At 39.6% G+C, this 25,896-nt stretch overlaps 5 protein-coding genes across 10 annotated transcripts; all 5 read right to left on the bottom strand.

The window, feature by feature from the left end:
- Positions 1-6,913: 6,913 nt before the first annotated feature.
- Positions 6,914-7,550, bottom strand: LOC122015941 (Bowman-Birk type trypsin inhibitor-like). Of its 2 annotated transcripts, none has more exons than XM_042573050.1 (2): positions 7,405-7,550; positions 6,914-7,341 (listed from the first exon to the last, which is right to left on the bottom strand). In XM_042573050.1, exons 1-2 carry the CDS (start codon positions 7,487-7,489, stop codon positions 7,079-7,081), a joined length of 348 nt encoding a protein of 115 aa, XP_042428984.1. In that variant the 5' UTR covers positions 7,490-7,550; the 3' UTR covers positions 6,914-7,078. The 2 variants fall into 2 exon arrangements, with proteins under 2 accessions (XP_042428984.1, XP_042428985.1); XM_042573051.1 differs by having other exon boundaries at positions 6,914-7,329; positions 7,405-7,544.
- Positions 7,551-7,613: 63 nt separating this feature from the next.
- LOC122015942 lies at positions 7,614-8,372 on the bottom strand. The gene has a single exon (XM_042573052.1). It carries the CDS (start codon positions 8,362-8,364, stop codon positions 8,113-8,115), a length of 252 nt encoding a protein of 83 aa, XP_042428986.1. The 5' UTR covers positions 8,365-8,372; the 3' UTR covers positions 7,614-8,112.
- A 1,351-nt stretch (positions 8,373-9,723) lies between these two features.
- Positions 9,724-14,217, bottom strand: LOC122015991 (sulfoquinovosyl transferase SQD2-like). 2 transcript variants are annotated; one of them, XM_042573116.1, is made up of 11 exons: positions 13,887-14,217; positions 12,623-12,689; positions 12,348-12,418; positions 11,340-11,457; positions 11,198-11,271; positions 11,026-11,081; positions 10,868-10,951; positions 10,702-10,789; positions 10,553-10,630; positions 10,428-10,484; positions 9,724-10,346 (listed from the first exon to the last, which is right to left on the bottom strand). In XM_042573116.1, exons 1-11 carry the CDS (start codon positions 14,009-14,011, stop codon positions 9,833-9,835), a joined length of 1,332 nt encoding a protein of 443 aa, XP_042429050.1. In that variant the 5' UTR covers positions 14,012-14,217; the 3' UTR covers positions 9,724-9,832. The 2 variants fall into 2 exon arrangements, with proteins under 2 accessions (XP_042429050.1, XP_042429049.1); XM_042573115.1 differs by having other exon boundaries at positions 10,702-10,951.
- A 1,996-nt stretch (positions 14,218-16,213) lies between these two features.
- On the bottom strand, positions 16,214-22,919 carry LOC122015990 (cyclin-A1-4-like). 3 transcript variants are annotated; one of them, XM_042573113.1, is made up of 11 exons: positions 22,548-22,919; positions 20,778-21,144; positions 20,437-20,567; positions 17,776-17,868; positions 17,556-17,689; positions 17,406-17,481; positions 17,254-17,330; positions 17,139-17,172; positions 16,911-17,028; positions 16,671-16,805; positions 16,214-16,595 (listed from the first exon to the last, which is right to left on the bottom strand). In XM_042573113.1, exons 1-10 carry the CDS (start codon positions 22,746-22,748, stop codon positions 16,720-16,722), a joined length of 1,317 nt encoding a protein of 438 aa, XP_042429047.1. In that variant the 5' UTR covers positions 22,749-22,919; the 3' UTR covers positions 16,214-16,595; positions 16,671-16,719. The 3 variants fall into 3 exon arrangements, with proteins under 3 accessions (XP_042429047.1, XP_042429045.1, XP_042429046.1); XM_042573112.1 differs by having other exon boundaries at positions 16,219-16,595; positions 16,911-17,060; XM_042573111.1 differs by having other exon boundaries at positions 16,215-16,595; positions 16,911-17,172.
- A 417-nt stretch (positions 22,920-23,336) lies between these two features.
- Positions 23,337-25,859, bottom strand: LOC122017650 (rho guanine nucleotide exchange factor 8-like). Of its 2 annotated transcripts, none has more exons than XM_042575316.1 (7): positions 25,202-25,859; positions 25,004-25,120; positions 24,747-24,901; positions 24,591-24,665; positions 24,242-24,514; positions 23,822-24,142; positions 23,337-23,738 (listed from the first exon to the last, which is right to left on the bottom strand). In XM_042575316.1, the coding sequence occupies exons 1-7, from the start codon at positions 25,440-25,442 to the stop codon at positions 23,475-23,477; spliced, it is 1,446 nt and encodes a 481-aa protein (XP_042431250.1). In that variant the 5' UTR covers positions 25,443-25,859; the 3' UTR covers positions 23,337-23,474. The 2 variants fall into 2 exon arrangements, with proteins under 2 accessions (XP_042431250.1, XP_042431251.1); XM_042575317.1 differs by having other exon boundaries at positions 23,666-23,731; positions 25,202-25,854.
- Between the last annotated feature and the right edge of the window lie 37 nt (positions 25,860-25,896).

Raw genomic sequence — 25,896 nt, 5'->3', positions numbered from 1 at the left:
CAACTGTCCAATCATCTCTCTTTGCCCACGAGGATGCCGCATAGGCACTGCCACGTCAGGTAAGAGCCTGACACGTCACCCGAGTGCCACGCAGGCACTGCAATGTCACCTGGAGCATAAATTTAAGCTCCTCAATGCTCCTCACGACGATGCGTACGTGCAAAGTGCGCCTACAAAGCGCCCATTGCGCACGTGGCGGGTGGCAGGCTCACAGGTGCGAGCACCTGCTCGCCCTGGGCTAAGGGGTCACCTGTCCTTTTATTTTTTTTTTGTTAACTCCATTAACACATCTTCATTAATAAGTAGAGAATACACATCGAGAATTTCCGATGTGGGACTATTCTCCTATGCACTTTATTAATGAATAACAAATGTTATTTTGGGTTGACTTTAAACATTAATTTCTCATTCACCCTTAATCGATTTTGAGCAAATTAATAGTCTAAATCTATCTACGCAAATCGTAGATTTCAATTTTGAAGTCAATTACGACTTTCAACAATTGATGGCTTCCTTCCTCTAAATCATTTTGGTCCATTTAAGGCCCCAATATCCAACAATCCCCCACATGAATAGAAATTAATGCAATGCGTGTATGCATGCTGACATTTTACAAGAGTCCAATCGATAAGTCACTGCATCGGGAGAGGTAGCTTGTGGCTTTGAACCTTCCGTAGTGAAATGCTATCGAGTATACTAGGCTGCGCAGTGAACGTGATGTCTTGAACTGCTCAGCTATTGGTGTATACTTAGACAATAACACCCACATAGAGATCTATCTCACCTACTTTAGGTTCTCATGGTTGGTTCCGTTTCGGCCATGGATACCATCTTGGATTCATGAGTGTTTCATTGAAGCGGCCTGTCTTCACACTCACATAGGTGACACTTCTATCAAGAGTATCCTACCATACTCCACCTTATCAGGTATAGAAGTCACTAAAAGCATAAGCTTAACCTCACTACATGAGGTAGGACAGCACAAATTCATCCTAGGATTGGGATAGAGATAAACTGTCTAATGTGCTGGACCACAACTTGTGTTCGTTGTCCCATTGAACCAAGATCTTGGGATCTCCAACCAACAAGGTTGGGTTACCGCTACCATTTTTAGTTGTAGATTTTAATCTCATTCCTCTTGATGAGCGATATTTGATCTCGACTCAACCCTTCGTTAGAGGATCTGCCAAATTATCTTTGGACTTAACATAGTCGATTGCAATCACTCCATTCGAGATCAACTGCCTAATTGTATTATGTCTACGACGTATATGTCGTGACTTCCCATTATACATATTACTCTGCGCCCTTCCAATCGCCGATTGACTATCACAGTGGATTAGTACGGCAGACACAGGTTTCACTCAGCTAGGAATATCTTCCAAGAAATTCCGCAGTCATTCAGCTTCCTCAGCTACTTTGTCTAGTGCTATAAACTCGGATTCCATAGTTGACCGAGCAATGCAAGTCTGCTTAGTGGATTTCCAAGATACTGCTCCCCCACCGATCATGAATACATATCCACTAGTGGATTTGGAGTCTTTTGTATCTGATATCCAATTAGCATCACAATATCCTTCCAACACAGCGGGATATTTTCCATAATGTAATCCATAGTTCATAGTATATTTCAAATATCTGAGAACTCGCATCAATGCTTTCCAATGGGTGTCGTTTGGATTACTCGTAAAACGACTCAGTTTGTTGACCGTACAGGCAATATCCGGACGTGTGCAGTTTGTGAGATACATCAAACTGCCTATTATCCGAGAATATTCCAATTGCGATATGGTCTCACCATGGTTTTTCGCTAAGTGTTGACTTAGATCCATAGGTGTTTTCACTGAAGAGAGATCGTACGCATTGAATTTTTTCAATACAGATTCTACATAATGGGATTGTGTTAAAACTATCCCTTCTGATGTCCTGAGAATTTTAATTCCCAATATAACATCTGCTTGACCCATATCTTTCATATCAAAATTTCTGGTCAACATTTTCTTTGTAGTCATGATTACATCATGATTACTGCCCATTATTAGCATGTCGTCTACGTATAGACAGACAATTACATATCCTTCAGGTGTGTTTTTGACATAAATGCATTTGTCACATTCATTTATTCTGAATTCGTTTACATTACTTTGTCAAATTTTTCGTACCATTGTTTAGGCGCTTGCTTAAGTCCGTATAACGACTTAACAAGTCGACACACCTTTTCTCATTTCCAGCTACGAAACCCTTGGGTTGCTCCATATAAATTTCTTCTTCCAACTCACCATTTAAGAATGCGGTCTTAACATCCATTTGATGTATTTCAAGGTCATACAGTGTTGCAATGGCACTCGTATGGACGTAATCCTTGTCACCGGTGAGTATGTATCGAAGTAATTAAGGTCTTCCTCTTGCTTGTACCCCTTGGCTACAAGTCTGGCCTTATACTTGTCAATTGATCCATCAGCTTTATACTTACGTTTTAGTATCCACTTACAACCTAATGGTTTATTACCAGAAGGAATGTCTACTAATTCCCAAGTATGATTATTCATGATAGACTCAATTTCACTATTGACAGCTTCTTTCCACATTGGAGCATCGGGTCTAGAGAGAGCTTCACTTAATGTTCTTGGTTCCATTTCTGACATGAAAGTCATGAAATCTGGCCCGAACGATTTCTCAACTCTAGCCCGTTTGCTACGACGTGGCTCTTCACTTTGATCGTCAATAGTCCTTTTATAACAGCTAAGTTCGGTAACGTCATTTTTGTTTGAACTTCCGTTGTTATCACTTTCAACGTTTCCCTTTTTATTTGGGAATACGTTTTCAAAGAATATCGCATTTCGAGATTCTATGGTTGTTCCCACATGTATATCAGGAATATCTGATTTGTGAACTAGGAAACGATATGCACTACTATTATGGGCATATCCAACAAATATCGCATCGAACGTTTTAGGTCCGATCTTTACTTGCTTTGGTTTAGGTACTTCGACCTTTGCCAAGCACCCCCACACTTTCAGGTATTTGTACGATGGCTCGCGGCCTTTCCATAGTTCATATGGAGTTTTATCATTTTCCTTATGAGGGATTCTGTTGAGAATGTGATTTGCCGATAATATTGCTTCCCCCCACAAGTTTTGAGGTAAGCCTGAATTTATCAACAAGGCATTCATCATTTCTTTTAGTGTCCGATTTTTACGTTCGGCAACACCGTTTGATTGAGGTGAGTAAGGTGCCGTTGTTTGATGGATAATGCCAGATTCTGTACAAAATTCATCAAACGGTGCACCATATTCTCCACCTCTATCGCTTCGAATTATTTTAATTCATTTGTCAAGTTGATTTTCAACTTCTGTTTTATAGGTTCTGAACGCCTCTAGGGCTTCGTCTTTACTTCTTAAAAGAAAGACATAACAGAACTTTGTGCAGTCATCGATAAAAGTAATAAAATATTTTTTACCTCCTCTAGTTTGCACAAATTTCAAGTCACATAGATCACTATGTATTAACTCTAGAGGAGTTGTCGTCCTTTCCACCGAATGAAAAGGTAGTTTCGTCATTTTCGCTTCCACGCACACTTCACATTTGAGTGTTCCGTCAACATTGACGTTTGGTAATAAATTTAATTTGACGAGACGTTTGAGAGTATTATTATTCACATGTCCGAGTCGATCATGCCATAAATTAAAACACTCAACAGCATAGCTGGAAGCATTTATTTTATTACCATCAAAATTTTGGAGTACAGGCATTACAACCATTTTGAATAGACCCTTTTCTAGGTACCCCTTTCCTACGAAGACACCATTCTTCGTAAGTACAAAGTTGTCTGACTGGAACACTAGCCTAAATCCGGCCTTGACAAATGCCGCTCCAGAAACTAGGTTCTTACTGATGTCGGGAACATGGAGTACATCAATGAGTGTTAGCTCCTTTCCGGACGTCATCTTCAGAACAACTTTTCCGAGTCCAACAATTAGCGACGTCGTGGAATTACCCATATAGAGCTTCCTGCCATTTATCGGAGTATACTTGGAGAACATCGCTTTATCGGAACAGATATGACGAGTTGCTCCAGTATCAATGCTTCGGGTTGGTATCCACCAAGTTGGCTTCAAATACAACCGCAGTGAGATCCAAGTCCTCAAGAGAGGTTGCGACATGATTCGCAACATCCTTTGGCCCCTTGGTTGGCTTCTTTGGGCGTCTGCAGTCCTTGGATAGGTGTCCTGCCTTTCCACAGTTGTAGCAGGAGCCTTTGAACTTCTTTGCTTGAGCCTTCTTTTTGAACTGCTTCGGCTTTTTGGCGTTCGGCTCGACCAGGTTGGACATTTCGTCTATAGTCCGCTTGGTTCCTCTGGAGTCGGATAACTTTCGATTATCCTCCTCTATTCGTAGCCTCAGGATCAGGTCTTGCAGCCCTATCTCCTTTTGCTTGTGCTTTAGGTAATTCTTGAAATCCTTCCATGACGGAGGGAGCTTCTCAATTACCGTAGCAACTGCGAATGTCTCATTCAGCTTCATGCCTTCGGCGTCCAGATCATGCAGCATTAATTGCATATCTTGGACTTGAGATGAGACGCTTTTTGAGTCCACCATCTTGAAATCCAGAAACCGACCGACGATGAATTTCTTCAATCCAGCATTTTCGGTCTTCTATTTCTTCTCAAGGGATTCCCACAAAGATTTCGCCGTTTTCAGAGAACAATATACGTTATATAACGTGTTGTCCAAGGCGTTGAGTATATAATTGCGGCACAGAAAATCTCCGTGAGACCACGCATCGCTAGCAGCCTTACTACCTTCCGTAGCGGCTGGCGTGTCTTCGTGCAAAAACCGTACAAGGTTTAGCGTTGTTAGATAAAACAACATCTTCTGTTGCCATCTTTTGAAATCGGTTCCGGTGAATTTCTCCGGCTTTTCTCCGTGTGGAATGGTTGTCGGAACGACGGTCGGTACGACCATGTCCAATCGACCCTTATGTCCTATCTGTTAGCTCCGGGTAGCTTCGGAGTATGCAAACCGATCGTCGAGGCTAGTGTTCGACACTATCTCCGTAAACGATATTGCTCCGCTACGGTGCTTAACGGATTGTTGCAATTAGTTCCCCAGAATCGTAGCACTCCGACTTCCGAGACCAGCGAACCTTTTAGTAGACTTCTTGGACTCTTGAATGCACAAGATGAGATGAATGCTTGAGGAAGAGAAGAGAAGATTGAGTGAGTATTCCATCATCTGGAGGGTTCTATTTATACTGAACGAAGAGGTTGAGTGTCCTTTGGGTGAGTGGATGTGTTCCTTGGGCTGGATCGATCTACATCATCTATTCTGAAGGGTTGTAACCCTTCACCAAGCCCACTTCAATCTCATCCATCAGATCTGAGGAGTTGTGACCCTCAGATCCCGCCTATTGTCATCAGCCATCGGATCTGGATCCATTGATTCGATGCTTCAGATCAAGCCTCATCCCAGGCCGTCAGATCGTTACTCTTTGCGATCCAACGCTCTAGATCACAAGCGATCCATCATATCTATTTGATCAATGTTGATCAACGGTAGCCATCCATTCCCTAAGTCAACTGTCCAATCATCTCCCTTTGCCCACGAGGATGCCGCATAGGCACTGCCACGTCAGGTAAGAGCCTGACACGTCACCCGAGTGCCACGCAGGCACTGCAATGTCACCTGGAGCATAAATTTAAGCTCCTCGCGACGATGCGTACGTGCAAAGTGCGCCTACAAAGCGCCCATTGCGCACGTGGCGGGTGGCAGGCTCACAGGTGCGAGCACCTGCTCGCCCTGGGCTAAGGGGTCACCTGTCCTTTTATTTTTTTTGTGTTAACTCCATTAACACATCTTCATTAATAAGTAGAGAATACACATCGAGAATTTCCGATGTGGGACTATTCTCCTATGCACTTTATTAATGAATAACAAATGTTATTTTGGGTTGACTTTAAACATTAATTTCTCATTCACCCTTAATCGGTTTTGAGCAAATTAATAGTCTAAATCTATCTACGCAAATCGTAGATTTCAATTTTGAAGTCAATTACGACTTTCAACAATTGATGACTTCCTTCCTCTAAATCATTTTGGTCCATTTAAGGCCCCAATATCCAACACTATCTATAAGGACGGTGATCCGAATAATTTAGTATTTGGTTGAATCTCATTTATAAGTTATGGAGGGCGATCAATAGATCGGTCTAGTCGGCCCTTGACATCCGACCGGCGGTCCGGCACTAAGATCCTACTCAGCCAACCAGACCTAGTCCGCAATCTTTAGGTCGTCCGACTCTGTCACTTTAATTATTTAACTTCGATTATAAATAATCGACCTGTATGTCAGCCGATCATGCAATCACCGTATCAATTTTAATAAATAAAACTACGTGAGAATTAGATGAGCTATGATTGAGTTGATGATTAAGAGTGGATAATTTTTTAAAAAAAAATTAAAGGGGTTAAATTACCTAATTTTTTTTAAGCCCTTGATTCCTTGTCGGCGCTTTGTCAACTCTAGATCAATAAAATTAGATTTTGAATATAAGAAGTCCTCGATGCTTAAAAACTCAAGTTAACTAAAACAACCCTTCACTCAATTAATCATGTAAGAAAAAAATTAAGTGCTTAAAGATATTAATCCTAACAAATAATTATTATTAGAAGATGGAAAGACAAGTGCCTAAAAATATTTAGACGTATTATGGAAGATCCAAATTTCCGAGGGCAGTTTCGTAAAAATGTATAATTAATTGTTAAGGGCATGAAATGAAATTACGTATTAAAAGGGCCACGCAACCACTCTATGGTCTATGGTCTATCGGCTTAATTCCAACCACTCTGTTTTTTTTTTTTGTTGTTGTTGAAAGGGCCACGCAAAGGATTTTGTTTGAGTCGTAATCAACAATTTAAACGAAAACTGGAGATCTATCTGTTCATCTCAATCACAGATCTGTTCTTACAGTTCCTAGAAATATGGCACAAGATTAAAAAACTAACCATGTAATCTTGCTTCATGAGATCTCGAATTTGACAACAAAAAACTTGCAGTTTTTTGTTTTGCCAAATAAGATCAGTGGATCTGCAAGCTGTCGCCGGAGTTGCACCGGCGCTGGCAGTAGCCGGGGATGCGGTCGGAGCAGTAGAACAGGGGAGGTTCCACGCTGAGAGGCGACCGGACGCAGCTCCGGCACGAGGGGTGGCACCGCCGCACCAGGTCGTGGCACTGGCACTCCGGCGCGTCGGAACCGGTGGCGCACCCGCCACAGCGGTCGCAGCACGGCCACGTTCGCCGGACTCTTATGGCCTGCTCCGCCGCCGCCCCTGTTTCATGCCCTGACGAAATTGAAGCCTAAATAGGAAATGGACAGTCACTAAATTTCGAAGTTGGATGCTGACCTTTGAGCTCCGGGAGGGTGGCGGCGGTGGCGGCCGCGGCCGCAGCAGAGAGTAGCATGACGAGAACCGCTAGATTGTGCTTCATTTCTTCTTCCACTTCGATCAGTCGACGGCGTGCAAGATTTATACACAAATTTGGGGAAAAGAACAAAATTCACCTTGACCCTTGAATATTTCTATGTTTTACATTTTACTCATAAAGAGTTAATAAATTATATTTTTATCCTGGAAACGTTTTATGTGAAAGCTAATTTATTTTTAAAAAATATACAAACTCTAAAAAAAGATTAATTAGTCTCAACTTTATAAAATTATGTTTAAAATATTCATCGATCGACATGATACAACCTTACTGTACTCGGGGGTAAGTTATAATTTACTGAATTATGTAAACTAAAAAACTAGGAGACTTGTTCGAGGATCAAAGTGAAAAATTTGGCGATTTTGCACTTTGCCCGTAGAATTTCGCACGTTTTACACGATCCCGAGTTTTGACATGACGCAGCGACCTTATCCGTTTAGATTTTGAGAGGGGGAGAAAAAGAGATAGATTCGACAGCGCGGCGCCTCGGGGTCGAAGTGGAAGTCTTCATTAAGTGGAGGAAGGGCCCCACCGTTATTTAACCTAAATTGTACGTTCCCTCTTTTTTATTTCCTTCTACAAATTAAGAAGCGACAAAGTCAACGGCACGCCAGATTCGCAGTTCCTTAGCGGTCGGCAGCGGTGGCAGAGAGATCTTTCCCGGCGAGCGTGGGGGCGTCGGTGCCGCCTCCTCCGCCTGGCTTGTCGACGGGCTGCCGGTGGCCGGCCGCGCCGTAGCCTTTCATCTTGTAGTCCTCCAAGTCTTTGTACGTCACGTACGGGCTGCTCTCCGTCGGCAGCTCCGTCGCCTCCTCCTGCGGCGGAGCCGCCTTATTTTCGGCCGACGCCACCTCCTTCCTCTCCTTCGCACCCTCCATTTCTTGCTTGCCGGTCCGATGCCTAAGATATTTATTCACAGGCGAAAGGATCAAATAAAATTAAATCAGAATTGAAGACGCGTGGCGGGCGGGCAGGAGGTGAGGTTTCTACGTGGCGATTTGCACGGCATGCTCAATACTGACGTGCCGATCTTAAATAATCTGACGATTTTCAAAGTCAAAATCTCTTTCGAAGTTCCGTTAATTACTCGAGAATTTACAACGCACGCATATTTAAGAACTTGTCAGCGCATTATATTTTGGTAAGTATAACGAATACAATAGTTTTGATAAAAATTTACTGATAGATCTAGATTATTTGAATTTATGTAAATTTACATCTACCTGATAGGGTTGAATAATAACAAGATAAAGAATATGATGTCAAATATTAATTGTGATTAAGGAATACTAGGAACACGGCGTTTGCTTTACATTTACTTTCCTATTTTTAAAAATAGGGGAAATAATTTATAGATCTCTTGACACCATATCTATTTATCATGGAACTGATCAACTATATTGCAAAGGCTTGGTATTCATGGGAGGCCATTGAATTGAATTTCATAATGTTTGACTTTAATATTTAATATTTGGTCAGTAGGTGGTTTTTCTGTCTTTGTTGGCGTTGGTGAGGGTCCTCTTGAGGGTAACAGGGAAATGATTGAGAAGGATGTCATCACGCTAAGAGATAAACTAAGGTTGGGCTTGGTGTGGGGACCAGGTCCTTCTTAATTATCCTGATTAAGATCAAGTTGGGTCTTATCTTCTTTCAGATTAGGTCTTTGCCCACCACAGAAACCGTGTTCCTTCATCTGAATTAAGATTTGCTATCATATTTATTTTTTTTGCTTACTCATTCCGAGTATAAATTTATAAAAATTCAAATAGCCTATCTGTATTAGTAGATTTCGGTCAAAAGTTATTGATCGACTTAAAAAGTTCATATTACATTCATTTCTGGATCGATAGATTTTTAAAATTATAAGGAATCTCACGTTTTCTTTCATTATTTATTTCAGAGTATCTAGAAGTGCTTTAGTAGTATACTAACTTTCAGTTAATTAATTTATATTTACTCTCCTAGAGACTAAGCACATATTAGGCCTAATCTCCTAAAGATCAAACCCACATTGGATCCAATCCAGACTAAAATCAAATTGATCCTGATCACTCTATCACCATGATTCTTATTTTAAAAAAATCAATATCAATATAGTGTCGCTGAGAAAATGTAAATTAAGTGGGACTATCACTCTCCATCACTGGCACATCCTCAGTCGCGTTTTGCCGGCAAGAGGATCCGTGCTCGATATAACGCGTCCTAAATTTCTAAACCTGCGTGCGCAATCCCGTTAATTACTTCGATCAAGAATCAAACCCAATCACTGTCTACTGTCTTTGTACAAACGAATCTTGAGGAAATCCACGAGAGTGGCAATCATCATCAAGGGGAAACCCTAAAACCCTAATAATTCAATGGTTCAGAGCTGTGGTTGTTTTGAGGTGACCCAAAGACCCATCTCGCAAATGCCTGCAATGGGCCGATGATGTGTGACTCGTTCTTCCTCCAGAACCAGATCGCCGCGTTGTAATTCTCGTTGCGAATCACTCGCGTAGCCTCCCCCCAATCGTGCTTCTGCATCTCTTCCCAGGCGGCCGTCGCCATGGCTTCTCTGACCTCGTCGCAGGAGATCAGTCGCTGGACCTTGCTCAGGCAATCGTCCACGTCGCCCGGGGAGAAGAGGAAGCTCGTTTTCCCTTCATGCTCCTCCGGTATGATGTCGGGGATCCCCCCGGCACGGGCCGCGACGACCGGCGTGCCGGAGGACATTGCCTCCAGCACGACTTGGCCGAGGGTCTCAGACTCCGACGGCATCACAAACACATCGCCGCTGGCGTACGCCTGAGAGAGCTCCTCCCCTTGGAGCATGCCGGTGAACACGGCAGGCACGCCGGCGAACATCTTCTCTAATTCAGACCTGTTTACACAGCGGAAGGCCATGCTATACAAAGCGGCGGAATTCATTGCTCAAAAACAGAATGGGAAAGTAGTGTTCTACCTGTATGGCCCATCTCCTACAATAGCAATTCTTACTCCTGAAAGCCTGTCCATAACCCTAACCAAACGAAGATCAAATGAGGAGTGATTCTGGTACTTGATTGATGGTGAAAGTAAAGATTTTACCTTTTGAGAAAATCCAAGTTCTTTTCTTTTCCTATGCGTCCGACATGGATTAACAATGGTTTCTCTGTTTCACCATTACTGACAAAGGAGAGAACAGAGTTTGTAACATTTTTGCCGTATGCTATCTGCTTGAGGTAGTAGATAGATACCTGAGCCTTGCACGCATTTCATGGCTGCGATAACGAGGATGGAAGCTTTTGGAGTCAATACCCTTATTCCAAAGGCGTAGCTTATGAGCTATGAGAAAAGAAAGCAATAGCAAAGTGATGGAGGATAACAAAACTTGAGAAGCTTGAAAACCGAGTAAGTTCAAACCTTCTGTTACATTAGCAGCAATGAGATCTTTGCTAATGGCAGCTGAAGGTACTAAAGTAAGATCAGCTGCTCTATGAAGGAACCCTTTAGAAGAGAGAGTGGCAGCAAGTCAGATGATATTGGACATGGATAAGGAGAAAAAGAAAGAGAGAACTTACTTATTACCATCCACATTGGCTCTACGAACCAGCCCCATGTATACCTCGGTATGTATCTGAACAAGAATGTATAATTGCAGAACCGATAATTATTATCATGTACATTTTGATTCAAGTGCTGGACTTGTTATTCACATTATTTTCAGTGAATGTACTTCATATTGTCACTTACTTTGGAATATGAGTATGGTACGACATTACTATAGGGACGCAGAGCATCTTGGCGATTGCCAAAGCACCAAATACCTGAAATACCAGAAGGTTTTAATGGAATATATGCAAAGGTATTGAAGTCTTCAAAACATAGAACTAACCATGATTCCTGGTGAAGATGCATGGATAATATCTGGCTTGAACTTTGCAACTTCTGAAATTATTCTCGGGCTAAGTGCCAGTGAAAGAGGAACATTGTTGTACAATGGGCACGGAAAGCTGGCAAACAAATTAGAAACCGTGAGAATGAAGCAAAAGAATGAAATAACAGAGAGCTTTCTATGGGATTTATTCTTTATCTCTAGATTTCAAATGTGTAATTTAATATGTTGAAGTCAATTCTCACCGCAGAGAAACTAATATTGTGCAATAGTGTCTGGATTGTCTCAATTAACTTCAGATAATAGGAAATTCTTCAGTTTGAAGATCTGTTCGGTATACAATTAAAAGGTCGATTAGAGGAGAGGTCTTCCTACACTATATACTTGACTGATTCTGTTTGGTACCATATCAACCAAGCAACAATTTGCTCAAATTTTTGGTTACTAACAAGAACACTCAATTAAGAACCAATACACGATAAAGTAGCAAATCATACGACAGAAATATCAAATTAGAACAATGTAACACTAAGTCTAAGAAATCATCTCAAAAGCAATAGTAACCCAAAAATATAATTCAACGTAACAATACAAATTGATAAGTGTTTGGACTAGTCTACTGGAATATTTATATTGTATATCAATGAGATTACAGCTTAAATTTGAACAATTAGCAGGTGGATTGGAATAACGCATAGACTTAGTACTTGAGACCTGATTGATTATATGACAGGTATAATCAATGAGGCTGCAAATATTTTAACTTGAATAAATATTCATTTAGACCTCATCAAGTAGAATAGGTAAATGAGAAACCTAAGTAAGACAGTGTGTATTATTTTTAAAGGGAAAAACAATTCTTGAAAGCATTACATGATTAAGTAGGAGGATCTCTAAGTTAACTGAAAAACGAGATGCCAGTTAAAAACAGAATTTCTATTGGCATGAAGCATCATTTTTATCCAAAATTTCTGTACATGGACCAAAAAGGTACTTATTTTTGCTTACCTTCTTGAACCAATAATTTTTGCACCGTGAAACTCTTGAGGCACACCTTGATGATTTGTTACAACAATTACCTGTAACAAACATGACGAAGGCATTCATTGGATTTCTATTAAGCAGATCTTCGTTGATCATTGAACATATTCATTTTTCCTTGGGTTGAAAGACCAAAATAAATACCATTTGGCCTCTATGCTTTGAAATAAATACTCATACAACCCATCAATATAACAGTAAAATAAATAATTTCAGGATCAATTTGGACTAGAAGTATTCACCTCATCTCCCATTTCACGCAAATTTTTGATAAAATTCTGAAAACGGTTCTTATATCCAGAGATGTAACTGTCAAACATAAGAATGAGAGGTAGGTTTATTAAAGCAACATACTAAAAATTCTGAAATCAAACAGTTGCTAGGAAATAGACAAACTAACAAACCAAGATTTGGATCATAAGATTAAGGGCAAATTCCTGATTGCAATAAATGATTAACAATCTTATTTGGAGAAGTCTATCCATTTAACTAGACAGAGGTTAGCCTAGACTAGTCTAGCACAATAATTTGTCACTGGCTTGAAAGTCCCAAAGTTCCTCCTTTCAAAGAAGACGTTAGGCGCAAGTATGATATACATTTTATCAGAGACTACCATTCAAATTGATAGTAAAACTGGGGAAGAAATAGAAGAATGAAAGACTGGTGGCGACAACTTTATACCAGAAAATCTCAAATGAAAGCATTCAAGCAAAGTTACAACTTTTATTTTATGAACGGTACATAGAACAGGTTGTAACTTGTAATGTTCAATTAAACAGGAAAAACAAAGTTATAAACAGATCAGAATCCAAACAAGAATAACCATCCTAACCAATATAACCCACTTCAGGGCCAGAATTCTCCTAAAAAAAAAGTGAAAAGGCATCACCAGTGAATCATCTAAGATGCGGCCAAGTTTTTTTGCTGAGAAAAAAAGTTATGGCCAAGTTACCCTTGAAAGGAAAAAGATACAGATCGTCTCAACCCACTTCAAGACTATAAAAGGGTGATCCTCAACCAAGGAGTGAAACAAAAGTTACCTCAACCAATCAACCCAATAAGGTAACAACTCAACTACCTATGTGCTGCATCGAGCAAAAGCGAATTAAATCAAGCAGAAACGACCCAAATCACCGAGAGACGCCACAAATTTACAAAAGATAACAGTTATAGCAACTGGGAAAGAATAAATAAAAAACCATTTACTGAGATCAAGGCAACGTGACCTTAAATCAACTTATTGAATGACCAGGCGTATCCGAATCACTAAAAGGCGCTTCACAAGCACCAAAATCCCAATTTTTTCTTCTAAGAAAAGGGTTTTTTTTTTGTCGTGACCAGCGCATCAAAACCAAGATGCAACTCCTCCGAGCAACAAAGAACCCGATCACTAAGGACACTAATCTTTCTGACATGAACTCAACGCTAAGCATTAAAAGAGAGAAACAAACAAACAAAACTAAGATAAGTACGACTGCCATAGCAAACAAATATAGCTTTACTAACTTGAACGGAGAGGGCTCGACGAAGAGAGCAATGCGACGAGGCTTGGCGTCGGCCTCCAAATCCTGCAGCAGAGGAGGCATTTCCTCCTCCCCCACCAGAGCCTCCTTGATCTCCTCCATAATCATCGATCTCCACTCCACCAGCACCCAGCTCAGCTCTCCACCAAACGAAAGCACGAATGGAAACAAGCCACCAGGATCGCGATCTGGAAGTAGAAATTTATAGAAAACGAATCAGAGGCGGAGGAATTCAAGCTTGTAATCTTCGCATCGTCGATTCTTCGGCAAGAGTATATTCCCGAGGGAAGAACCGCATCACGAATGCCGTATATGCTTCCTTCGCTTTCGCAAATTGGGTAACTTTTCATAACTCTGCTTAGTCTCCCTCCGCGAATCGGGAGCTGACACCTGTCCTCCCCGTCAATAATGGAAATTGTTCAGTGCCTCTCCTTTCTTGTCCCAATTCTTTACTTGGTGTTGCGTCACCACTGAACAGCGATGTGACCAATCAGACATGGCCACGTATCAGACACGAGTTGTACTACGACTTTGGAGTAGAGGAAGGGAAAGGGGGGGTGGGATCCACTCCCAGTTCAGGTTTTGAGACAGCCAGTTCGATCTGTAACGGGCCCACCACCACCCATGCAAAAATATTGTTTTTGTTTAAATTAAAATTTAAAATAAAAGGCTTATATAATATAATTTTTTGTTTTTTAAAAAATATTCATTTCATGGCGTACTTAAGGAGCCATGTAACACAAAACATCGGGGACTTTTTGATTTTTTGGTTCAAAACTCAATAGATTCACAACCAATAATGTTCATTCTCGGATGGTAGAAAAGTGAAGTCATTTTAGCCCCTTTATCGTCGTAGTCAACCCTCGAGGATGATCCCACACATTTTAAAAGAGAATAAGGGTGTATTCAATGTTGGACTTTTAATTACTTTGAATGATTTTTATGGATTTTAAAAGTCTAGATGTATTCAATCTAAATTTTTATAAACTCTATAGAAATCTAATGGTATCCAAATTAGATTTTTATAGAGTTTTAAAAAGTATGTGGTATTCAAACTCGACTTTTTAAAACTCTATGAAAATCTTTTGCCATCCAAAATTTTAATAGATTTTCATGGATTCTTTTAGAATTTCTTAGATATAAATTTTAACCAATGAGACCTCTCCAAAATACTTGGTACAAGTTTAAATATAAAATAAAAAGTCTTCTCCTCAGCCTTGCGATTTCTATAGACTTCAAATCATTTTAATTTTTTACGAATAAGTCATTTCTCTTGCTGCTCCTCGATTTTGATTATTTCTTTAAGCTCCGTCCAGAGCCTACCAATACAATAGTACACAGTCCAACTTGATACATATTCAACCAAGAATCTTCACCACTTTGGTCAAATTTAACACTGTTCTCGATGTTATTTCTTCACCACCTTGATCACGTCGACAATTTACCATAGAGATTACTTTAGGGGTGTGTTAACCTCTGTTATAAAATTAACTATACATGTCTTTTTTTTACTTTATTATTATTTATTTTTTTTATTTTATTCTTTTTTTTATTTTTTTTGTTTTTAAGGTTTACGTTTTTTCTAAATTTATGTTTTTTTTTTCTGTTTAGGTTTTTTTTAAAAAGTTTTTTACTTTACGTTTTTTTAGTTAAAGTTTTTTTTAAAGTTTATATTTTTTTTTTTACATTTTTTTAAAGTTTACTATTTTTTTAGTTTACCTTTTTTTAGTTTATGTTTTTTTAATTACCCTTTTTTAATTTTCCTTAAATTTTTTTTAAAGTTTACGGTCTTTTTTTAAATAAAATTTTTATTATAAAAAGTTTGGCTTGTGCTGGATTACATAATTTTCTTCACAAGGAGTGTTGTTCTGATGAATTTCTAGTTGAACCAGATAATGAAACTTCATCATCCTTACCAGAACAAGTTCATGGTATCGATTGCTTTGATCAATTATCTGATACTCAATAATAACAACGAGCAAATGTCAATGCATGGAGAGATACAATAGCGAATTGAATTTAGAGCGATGTTTATCATATTAGCAATAACGAAACGAATATTTCTTTCTCATAAATCCACAAGTTTCCATGAAAACATTTGTAAATGTCTGTAAAAGTCTTGCAAAAAAATCTATAGAACTCCATAAAATTCTTTCCACAACTACGTGAGATTCTATATAAGTTAATAAAAATCAATCAACTGCACAAAAGTCTATCATTAAAAAAAAGTCAATGAAAATTATTCAATCTCTTGATTGAATACACCCCCTAAATTAAGGAAATTATTTAACGTTTGTCGAGCGGCCTTCCCGAGCAAGGAGATACGAAATAATCCAAAATAATATTTACACTTATCATTTATCGGCAATCGAATCATACCTCACTGATAGTAAACTCTGCCCGAGTATCAACTCGGCTAGACCCAAACAAAAATGCTCATTCTCACAAGATCAGTAGTACAATTTCTATTTATTTCTAGGAGATCAATTGCAACAGTGTATCTTATAGATCAAAGGATATGAACACCCTATTCACATCTTGTTGCGAGCATTCATCATCGAGCAACCTTCATCATCGGTCACGCAGAGACTGAACTCAATTCCTGGACTTTGGCTGTGATGTCTTGAAAGTTATCTTGGAAGAACTCTGAAGGGATGGAAGCAGGGCAGTACTTCTTGGCAACAAACTTATACTGGAAGAACAACAAATCAAGACTTCTGCAGGGCAACTGCGAATCGAAACAAGGTTTTGAGACCAAATTATTTACCTTGTGCTGACTGTACTTTTCTCTAATAGCAGGCAAGCTGTTCCCTGCACTAGTGCAGACTAGTCGGTGTAATGCCTCGACACAGTCTGCAAGGTCCGAAGGTTTGTATAGCGTGTAATGGCTCAGCGTGGCGTTCTGCATCATCAACCACAATGTAACTAATCTTAGATAAGGACGTCATGATGTTCAGAGTATTTCTCTTTAGTAAAATTCTGGGAAAACTGCTGCATGAATCAGTACCCAAGGTTTTTTCGCTGGTTGCAATATGAACTTGGCCAAAAAGACAGCAGAAGATGCTACCAGTGATGAGGCATAGCGAAGCATAGAGTAGTCGAGTAATGAGAGCTCTGCAACATAACTGGCAAGAAACTCAAGTTGCAATAGAGGCAGCTGGAAAAACAAATATGACAATGAACTCTTCGTTCCGATGTAGAAACTAAAAAGACCATTCGCAAACAATGTAGTTACCTGATTGGATCCTTGAGCAGCATGAACAAATCTCCTTTTCATTTGCACATCAGATATGAAAATAAGCAACTTATTCACAGACATTTAAGAGCTAATACAACGGTCTTAGTATTACCTCAAGAAGCACTTGGTAGTCGGAACTGTCATTTCAAATTTCAAGTAATTCAACACTTCCGATTCCATTCGCAAAACCTGCGCACCAAGTTATGAATGGGCAGCCCAAACATGCAACACAGAATCGTAAATTAGAGTTACAAAGACATCCACCTCATCCTTTGAGTATGTATTGTCAGTCATACAGCAGAAATCTTCCACTTGCGGGGCACATGTCTCCTCATATTTTCTGTTGACACCGAATTCAAATTATTATGAACAAAACAAGTCTAAATTCCCATAACATTATTGAATAGTTCTTACGCTGCAATTAGCATACACGCAACACCAAGAAGTTGCAATCGTTCTCGGTTTATTTCATTTCCAGAAAGATATCTGTCAAGGTAATTAACAGAGAGATATAGTGTATCAGGGACGAGATGATACTCTTCTGCAACCTGTAGTCAAATGGGATTAGAAATTAGTCAACCTAAGTTAGAAGACAAAAATACTATTAGAATGGAGTGATTTGGAGCAAAGGTACCTCTACAAGCCAATCTATCAGAATGGAGCGCATGTTTGCAGTTATATCCTTCTGAATTGTTTCCATGAAATCTATTGAAGGTCTTTTCTTAGTCTGTAGAAAAAATAGTGCTGCATTATCCGGTAGAAAGAAAAAGGTGTTTACTTAAAGAAAATGTGATTTTGATAGCAAGTCCAAACTAAGGAACTTAGTGTGAAGTCTAGGAACATTAATCTGAATTATGACGAATACATAATTGACTCAAAGAACATTGAAAACAATTGTCATACCTTGCAGTTCATAGTTATAATGTTTGTCATATTATTGTTGCTACATAAACATTTTAAAAGGTTTCCTTTCAACAGAACAATAGCATGAAATAAGCGACTTGTTCCATATAAGTATAATTGCCGATCTGACAAACAGTAATGCATGGGAATTACAAGTTTGTAATATAATCTTCCACTTAGTTTAATCACACAAACTAAAATTATAAACAAAACAAGTGTTAGGCGTAGCATTTAAAGATGAAAATATTTCATCAAGTTCAAGGGCTTCAGCCTAACTGAAGGCATTTGATGATTGATCTAGCTTACAGACAGTTCAAATACAAAGGTAAAGCTCCAGTCCGACATTAACTGAATAGCTAGGTTACTTCATTATCAAGGACAGGATTAAGGAAACTACTGAAAAGGAAATAGTACAGTTTGTATTTCACAGATCGAAGAAGAAAATGTTTAATGCAAGTGCTATGCAATCAACCCACTTTATCAATGATCACAATTGTCTTGAACTTGAGAAGTAAATTTACACGAACATCATAACTTCAAGACCAAAGGCACACAAGCTAGGTATGTTAAAAATCTTTTTCCCTTCGACATATACTGTATAAATCATAGGAGAAATATTGATTATTTGGATGCTTCTATCACTATTTATGGTTGGTGCAATCGACCTCTAGGGTTTTGATGTTTATTTGACAATATGTTTAATGGAGCTTGGTCAAGGTTGAGTTAGTCGAGTGAGTACTCTACCGAATGATTGCAAGGGTAATAAGAAATCTTGGAGGAGTGAACTCCAAACAAAGTGAAAGTCCTAGTGAGTGAAGTTAGGTGTTGAAAGTCTTGGTGAGTGAAGCTACGTAGTGGAAAGTCCTGGTTAATAAAGCTAGGTAATGAAAAGTCCTAGTGAGTGAAGCTAAGCAGTGGAAAAGGGAGGTAGCCCTAGGTAATGAGAAGTCTTGGAGGAGTGAACTCCAAGCAAGGTTTAACGAAAGATTTCAGGTCGATCGCGCACGGTTGACCGGACTAGCGAATTTTGGTCAACCTAAGTATAATTTTACTAATACTATTTTGTATTACTATTCTTACTATTGTACTAATTTAGTATTGGAGGAAAAGTTTTAGTGAATCAGGCAATCATACATTGAGCAGAGAAAGTCAAACAAGTCTAGAGGACCAGATGTTTGGCAGGTGAGTTGAGATAAGCTCCTAGTGGGAGTGCAGTAAGTTCTTGTCCCGGTAGAGACAAACCTTAGATGCTGTTCCAATAGAAGAAATTAACGAAGGTTTCTAAATTGAAATCAAAACAGTCCTAACTGTCTTACTCATGCATAATATCTGTTCTAACTCTATTTTACATGACTTCTATTATTATATATTGTCTGTGCTAACTTTGTTTTGCAAACAAAGTTCTAAAGTTTAAACAAAGGATCAGTCGACGGATAGATTCCATCAGTCGACGGATAGCTTCCATCAGTCAACGGATCCTATTGATCAGTTGACGGATCTAAGATCGGATCATAGAAGAAAAGACAAAAAGTGTTCCGTCGACGGATAGACTTGATCAATCGATGGATCAACAGATTTCATGGAAATCCACTTGATCAGCCAGATCCAGCAAAAAGGAAACTTGGTTTCTGTTGACGGATAAAGAGGTTCAGTCGACAGATTTGCAATGAATCAGATCGAGAAGCTGGACGCGAACTCGAGGAGGTTCACCAGATTCCGTCGACGAATCATCAAGATCAATTGACAGATCAAGTCCAAATTCGGAAGTTCAGCCAGATCAGTGGGATCTGATCGGCTGGTAGCTCGACTATAAAAAGAGGGCTCGAGGACAGAGTCAAGGTTCACTTTTCTAAACAAACGACTCTTCTACATTATACTCTCATTATCTACACCAAAATCATCTTCGAGCAAGTCTCCGTGTCGAGAGCAACACCAACAAAACGCTTCATCTACTACCATTCCTTTGTCAATAATATTATACTTAATTGCACATCTTATAATATCATTGTGATCGAAAGATTGTTAGTAAATTAAACGGTCCTACATATATATCCTGTAAAGCTTACTACCTTATACTCTGGCAATCCAATGAACAAATTACACACTCGGATTGAAAATTAAAAACCTTGATTCATTAATATTAAAATTTTAGAACTAATCCAGAGAATTAGCAAGGAAACATAATAAATCTGCAGGGTGCATATCATACATGACCAAGATCAACATCAGTGGTCTAAAATACCAAAATATCATTAGTAATCATTAATCAATAATAAACAATAATGTGCTGAAGATATGTATATATCATTAATTATTGAAAATATTTGGAAATATAAAAGAGGATAAAAAACAACAGAATAAAAACAATAAATAATAAAGAGGAATATATCACCTCAGATTTCTGTAAATTTTGGTAAATATCACAAGCAAGTGTAGTGCAAAACTGAGGATCATTGTGGTTTGTATCAACTTCCACAACTTCAACTTCCATCAGCATAGAACCATTACTCTTTGATTTTGACTCTGATAAATATTATCAACAATATCAATAGACAAATTAAACAAAACCCAGCTAGAGATTGATTTCTAAACTACTTGGTTTCAAAAACTCCAAAAAAGTAGAGCTTTACTAGAAAAATAAATAGATAGTAGGTGATTCCATTTCATAGAATCATGAACCTTAAATAAAGAGCATTAAAACATAATTGGATAATTCAACTAATCAAAATGCACCTGCTACAGCTACATGCTCAGAGATGATTAGATCCTCATTTGCTTGCCTCTCCAAAGAAGTTGTAGCCTGAGAATCTCCATTGTCTATATACTCAAATTCAGGGCTTTGAATTGAGTTGCATGTGGACATTGATGAAACAGAATCCCCAGAAAAGTTAGGTGACTTGAGGGCAGTGCAAGGTACTAGCCAGGTAACAACTGCAGGTTTAGACACACTGCTGTGTGGCAGGGAACTTTTGTTGCTAGATTCAATAGCATTTGGTTTGATAGAAGCTGAAAGAACTGAAGAGGTTTGACTCAATCTTGAATCACAATAAGTAGTGCAAGACCCCTTCTTGACCATTGAAATTGATCTTGTAGCATTGGTCTGCTTATGAATAGCCATGATAAAACTGATTAGCTATTTACTAAGAAACGTGGGGACAAAGAAAATATGACAAAAATATTACGCTCATGCTCAATCATTGAAAGCAAGCACAATAGTAGTTAGTGATCAACTAGAGAGAGAGAAGAAAAATAAAGAAGAATGGCATTTCCAAGCAATGTAATTGAAAATAGAAACATCTTAAGCCACAATAGACTTTTGATTAAAAAGTTTAGATCAAGAAGCAAAAAAATAATGAAAAGAGAGTAACATGTAAAAAAAAGGTGATTATCATGGCTCAGTCAAATATTCCTCCACCAAAAAGATACTGCAATAACTCATTTAATATTTTAGTTAGCCAATATATGCAGTTTCTGCAGCATTAGAGGATCCCAAGATATGTTCAGAATGAGTTGACTGTATCCAAAATTCCAAAATGTTGAACTTGACAGTTGACACAACCACCTCAAAGCAAATAATGCCATTGTAAAATCAGCGTCATCAAAAGTGAACAACTAGGCACTTAAAACAAGCTATACTATTGGACTCAAAAACAATAGCAGCTAAGGAATTTTAATCAGGCTAAAATAGTGTGCACTTCAAGTTAAAAATTTCCCATACTTATATTTAATCAAAGTCATTCACAAGTACTTTTTAGGAACAACCATAGAATAGCTTATAGATAATAATGAAGAGACTATAGTTTCTGTCAATATTACATATATTTTAATTGTTAAAACTTTTTGCCCCTCTACTAGGATCCTCTTTCCACTGAGTAAAAAATTCACGTGACTTTAGTGAGGAATAAAATAATTATACATAACATATTTTGCTTACTTTGTGCTTATCACGGAGTATGTAATTTAATTGGGAAAAATATTCTTTAGGAAAAAAAAAGCCATCGATGTTTCAAGTCTTATATTTTTGCACATTAAAGTCAAATTTCTTACTTACTTTTTTGCTCGTATAAATTAGAACTCATGCTGGTTTTATCTTTGGTTTTTTTTTTCAACAATATATAGTGCGTGTTACATCATGTAAAAATTAATGGAATAAAAGTTGAACCTAAGAACAATTTTGGAAAGTCACTTTTCATAGTTCTTGTTCAAAATGGCATGCTAAAATACTATCGTATGTAAAAGTTATTAAAAAGAAATTTTCAAAGCGAATAAAACATTAAAAAAACTGCAGCATCACTAGATTAACCATGGTCAGAAATACTAAATTACGAAATTCTTGATGTTGAAGAAAAAAAATCACTTGATAAAAACAATTGCCAAGACTAAAACTCAGTGAAATCATGACGAAACGTGAAGATTCCGCTCAAAGATCGCATCATTTTCCCCAACAAGTTGAAAGGAAAAGGAAAGAAGAAGAAGAAGAAAGCCAAAAGAAAGGATACCCACATTGGCCCCCTTAGCGCCTACTAGGCTAGGAGTACCGCGTAACACATTGCTCTGTTTGCTGATATCCCGAAGAGCGACCCTCTTCTTCCCCTGCGCCGCTCTGGCAGCCGTAAACTTGGCTGAAACCTCCATCGCCTCTGTTCTCTTCGACGAGGCCATCGCTGCCGACGTAGAAGACGAAACGGACGACCGGCGATTCATCTTCCGGAAACCCTCACAATACTCTATTCTTACAACAACAGAAGCCGTCAATATCAAGCAACAAGGATAGGGAGAGGATCGATCACCAGATCATTCGGCAACCTAATCTTGAGTATTTAGGTTTGGAGGGAGGGAATCGGGAAAGGCGTACCAGTTTCCTTCTCCGTCTGGTGGATAAAATGAGAAGGGCGAGAATAAGAACACGAAGGGCTTTTATTAAAACGCTACTTTACAAATTACTCAGAAAACATTATTATTATTATTATTATTATTATTATTATTATTATTATTTTGGAGGGAAAGAGTTAGTTTGAACAAAAATAGATCTCAACCGTCCATCTGACCACAGAATTTTAGTTAACGCATTAATAATGAACTTTCATTTTTTAAATATATTTTTATGTGAAAAAAAATAGGAAAATTTTATTTGGATAAAAAATCAAAAGGTGCAATTTTTTTTATTTTAATATCGGTGAAAATTAAATTGTTAATTGTTTCATGGATATTAGAGAAGAAGAGGGAAGTTCTTCTGCTGAAGTCCCAGTCGATCCCCTTGACAAACAAGGAACAATAAACTAGAATCGAAATCAAAACATTCGATGCAATGGATTGAATGATGCATCACAGTTCAGTAGTGGGCCGACAAGCATGGAAGAGTAAATGAAATCGTAAGACCTACAAAGGCTCTATCTACCATGAACACAATCGAGAGGTTCTTGTACCCCCTCAATGGCGAGCGGTAGGACTTCTAGCGACTCCTACGTGCTCCGTGTAAGAAAACTTCTTGCCGGCCTTCACTTCGGGGGGCACCTTCGCATGTCCCGTCTTTGCCTCCACGTTAGGCGGGGATTGTCTTCCCTTTAGACATTTGGTGGTTGGACCCCTAGCGATAGAATCCGCGTAAAGAACATCGTCGATTCGTGAAATCAACATGAAAGCTAAGCTTTCCAAGATCCTCGAGTAGCTCTCTTGGATCGATAGTCCTACATCCTGAAGAAATCGATTAGAACCAACACTGGGAACATTTTCAAAGAAGATCGAGAGATTTCATAGTCCCTTTTTTTTTTAATTACTTTGTTGTATTGGATCTTGCTTATATCGAGTGCCGATTGAGGGATGCCGGGAAACCTTTGCTTGATGAGAATCAAGATTATCTCAGCTCTCTCTTCGAACAGCTCCCTCTTCTCCAAACTGACTGCCGAAGCCCACGAGGGCTTGCTTTCTTTGTCCTGCATTTTCCTCTTCCATATCACAACCGAGGCCTCGATTCTGTTTTTCAGGTCGAGAATCTTGTGCTCCGTCGACAAGTCCATCCTTCCGAGGAATTCTTGGGGGTCGAAGACATCGTCTGTGATGCTTTTGTAGATCGTATCTCCTAGGCTTTCCCTCCCATTCTACGACATGATGTAAAAACCAAAACAGTCAGATACTAACTCAAATTGTTTCAGAACTCATTTTGAAACCAAGGATCATCGTTTACGTTTAGTGTTAACCTTAGGAAGAGATTCGACATAGGCTTCAGGCACCTCCATCTCCATGAGAACTTGAGCATTGATTGCCATGGCTGCCTTGTGTACCTGTGTAGCTGAATCCTTCCGTAACTGAATCCATCTCCTGGATGACTCTGAGAGTCCGCCGAGCGGGACTCTCACCGTAGGAAGCCACCATTTATCGCCGTCCCTTCGAGCATTTCCCTTCTCCGATTCATCAGCATCTCTTGAGACATACGAAAACATGGTCTGGTCCTCGAAGTCGTCGAGGGAGCCCTGAGAGGCCACGAACTTAGAATTGTAAGCTTAGAACAATCCATTCTACCAAAGATTGTGGGAGAATTCTTATTACAATGAGCATCGCATCTAGCTTGCGAAGCGCGGGGATGTTCATTTGAAGATCTCCGCGTTGCTGAGTTATCATAATCTGCAGTTGGAGGAGAAGAACAAATGAGCTAAGCTTGCTTGAACGATCGATCGACAAATTCGAAACAGAGTGTTATATGACCTCTATGGTAGCTCCATCCTCTGATGTCTGCCTGGAAGGAACAAACTCAACAATGTGATCAGTAACAGATAGAAGCCAGTCCATCTCCCTCCTCCACCTCGCTTTCCTTTCAGCAGACATCGGCTCTAACCGCGAGTGTTCGCCGAAAATAGATGCTGTTTGATCCAGAAGCATAACAGAAAATGTTACTTCTTCTGTTGCCGTCACTCACAAGAAATCTTTTTGCATAAATGATGATCGAGGGAACAGGAAAGCACCGGCGAGGTTGGTGATGGCGTTGGACAGAGCAAGAGACGATGGAACTCCTTTGCCGCAACCGGACATGTCTTCGCCAAGCAGCAGCTTTGCGTACCTGTCCTTAAACAGTTCGATTTCTGAAGAAAAGAAGCAATGGAAACAGACGGTGATATTTGATCGTCGGCGAGATTCAGCTTGATCGGAGCTTTGAGGCTTACCCGAAGGCGTTTCATCTCCGATAAGCGGCGCCTTGCGGGGGCGGCCGGCGGCGGGCTCCCCTTGGTCCTGGAAGAGGACGCCGTAGTCATCGTCGTCGTAGTCGTCGAAAGCCGGGACATCCCAGCTCACGTCCTCCAGTATCGGACTTTCCGCCTGGCGCACGGCGGCGCCGCACCCCTCGTCGCGCTCCTCATCGTAGGGCTTCCCGGCGCCGTGCCCCCGTTTGAGGAACCGCACCATCAGCAGGCTCAGCGTGCGGACCCTGGTCCACAGATGCCGGGGGTGCACCAGCTCATCTCCGCTTCTCCGGGAGATCAGAGGGTGGAGGAGAGGGGTGCACGCCGATCGCCTCCGCGACGGAATTTTGACGGATTGCTGAAAACCCTAAAATCCGATATCAGAGACGCCTAACGGAAGCTAGAGATTGCAACTTGCCGACTCAAAACGTCGGCAAAGATTCAATCTTTTCCGGCGCAAAACGATCAATGCACTTCCATCTTTGTCGACGAAGATGCAGGCAAATTGATCCAAATCACGTGGAAATGGATTAAGAAGATAGATTTAGCTTCCAAATAAGGTATCTTGCAGATTTGAGGTGCGGCGCTTTCCCAGGAAGAAATCGAACGGGTGGCGCTCATCGGAGCGAAGCCTGGCAGGAGGAGCGACCGATGTGGTTCTAAAAATGGAAAAAAGA

This window comes from Zingiber officinale, chromosome 8B (assembly GCF_018446385.1).
Source record: "Zingiber officinale cultivar Zhangliang chromosome 8B, Zo_v1.1, whole genome shotgun sequence".
In the NCBI taxonomy this organism is placed as follows: Eukaryota; Viridiplantae; Streptophyta; class Magnoliopsida; order Zingiberales; family Zingiberaceae; genus Zingiber; species Zingiber officinale.
The sequence above is the reverse complement of the archived record's forward strand: the minus strand, read 5'-3'. Positions and strand labels throughout refer to the sequence as shown.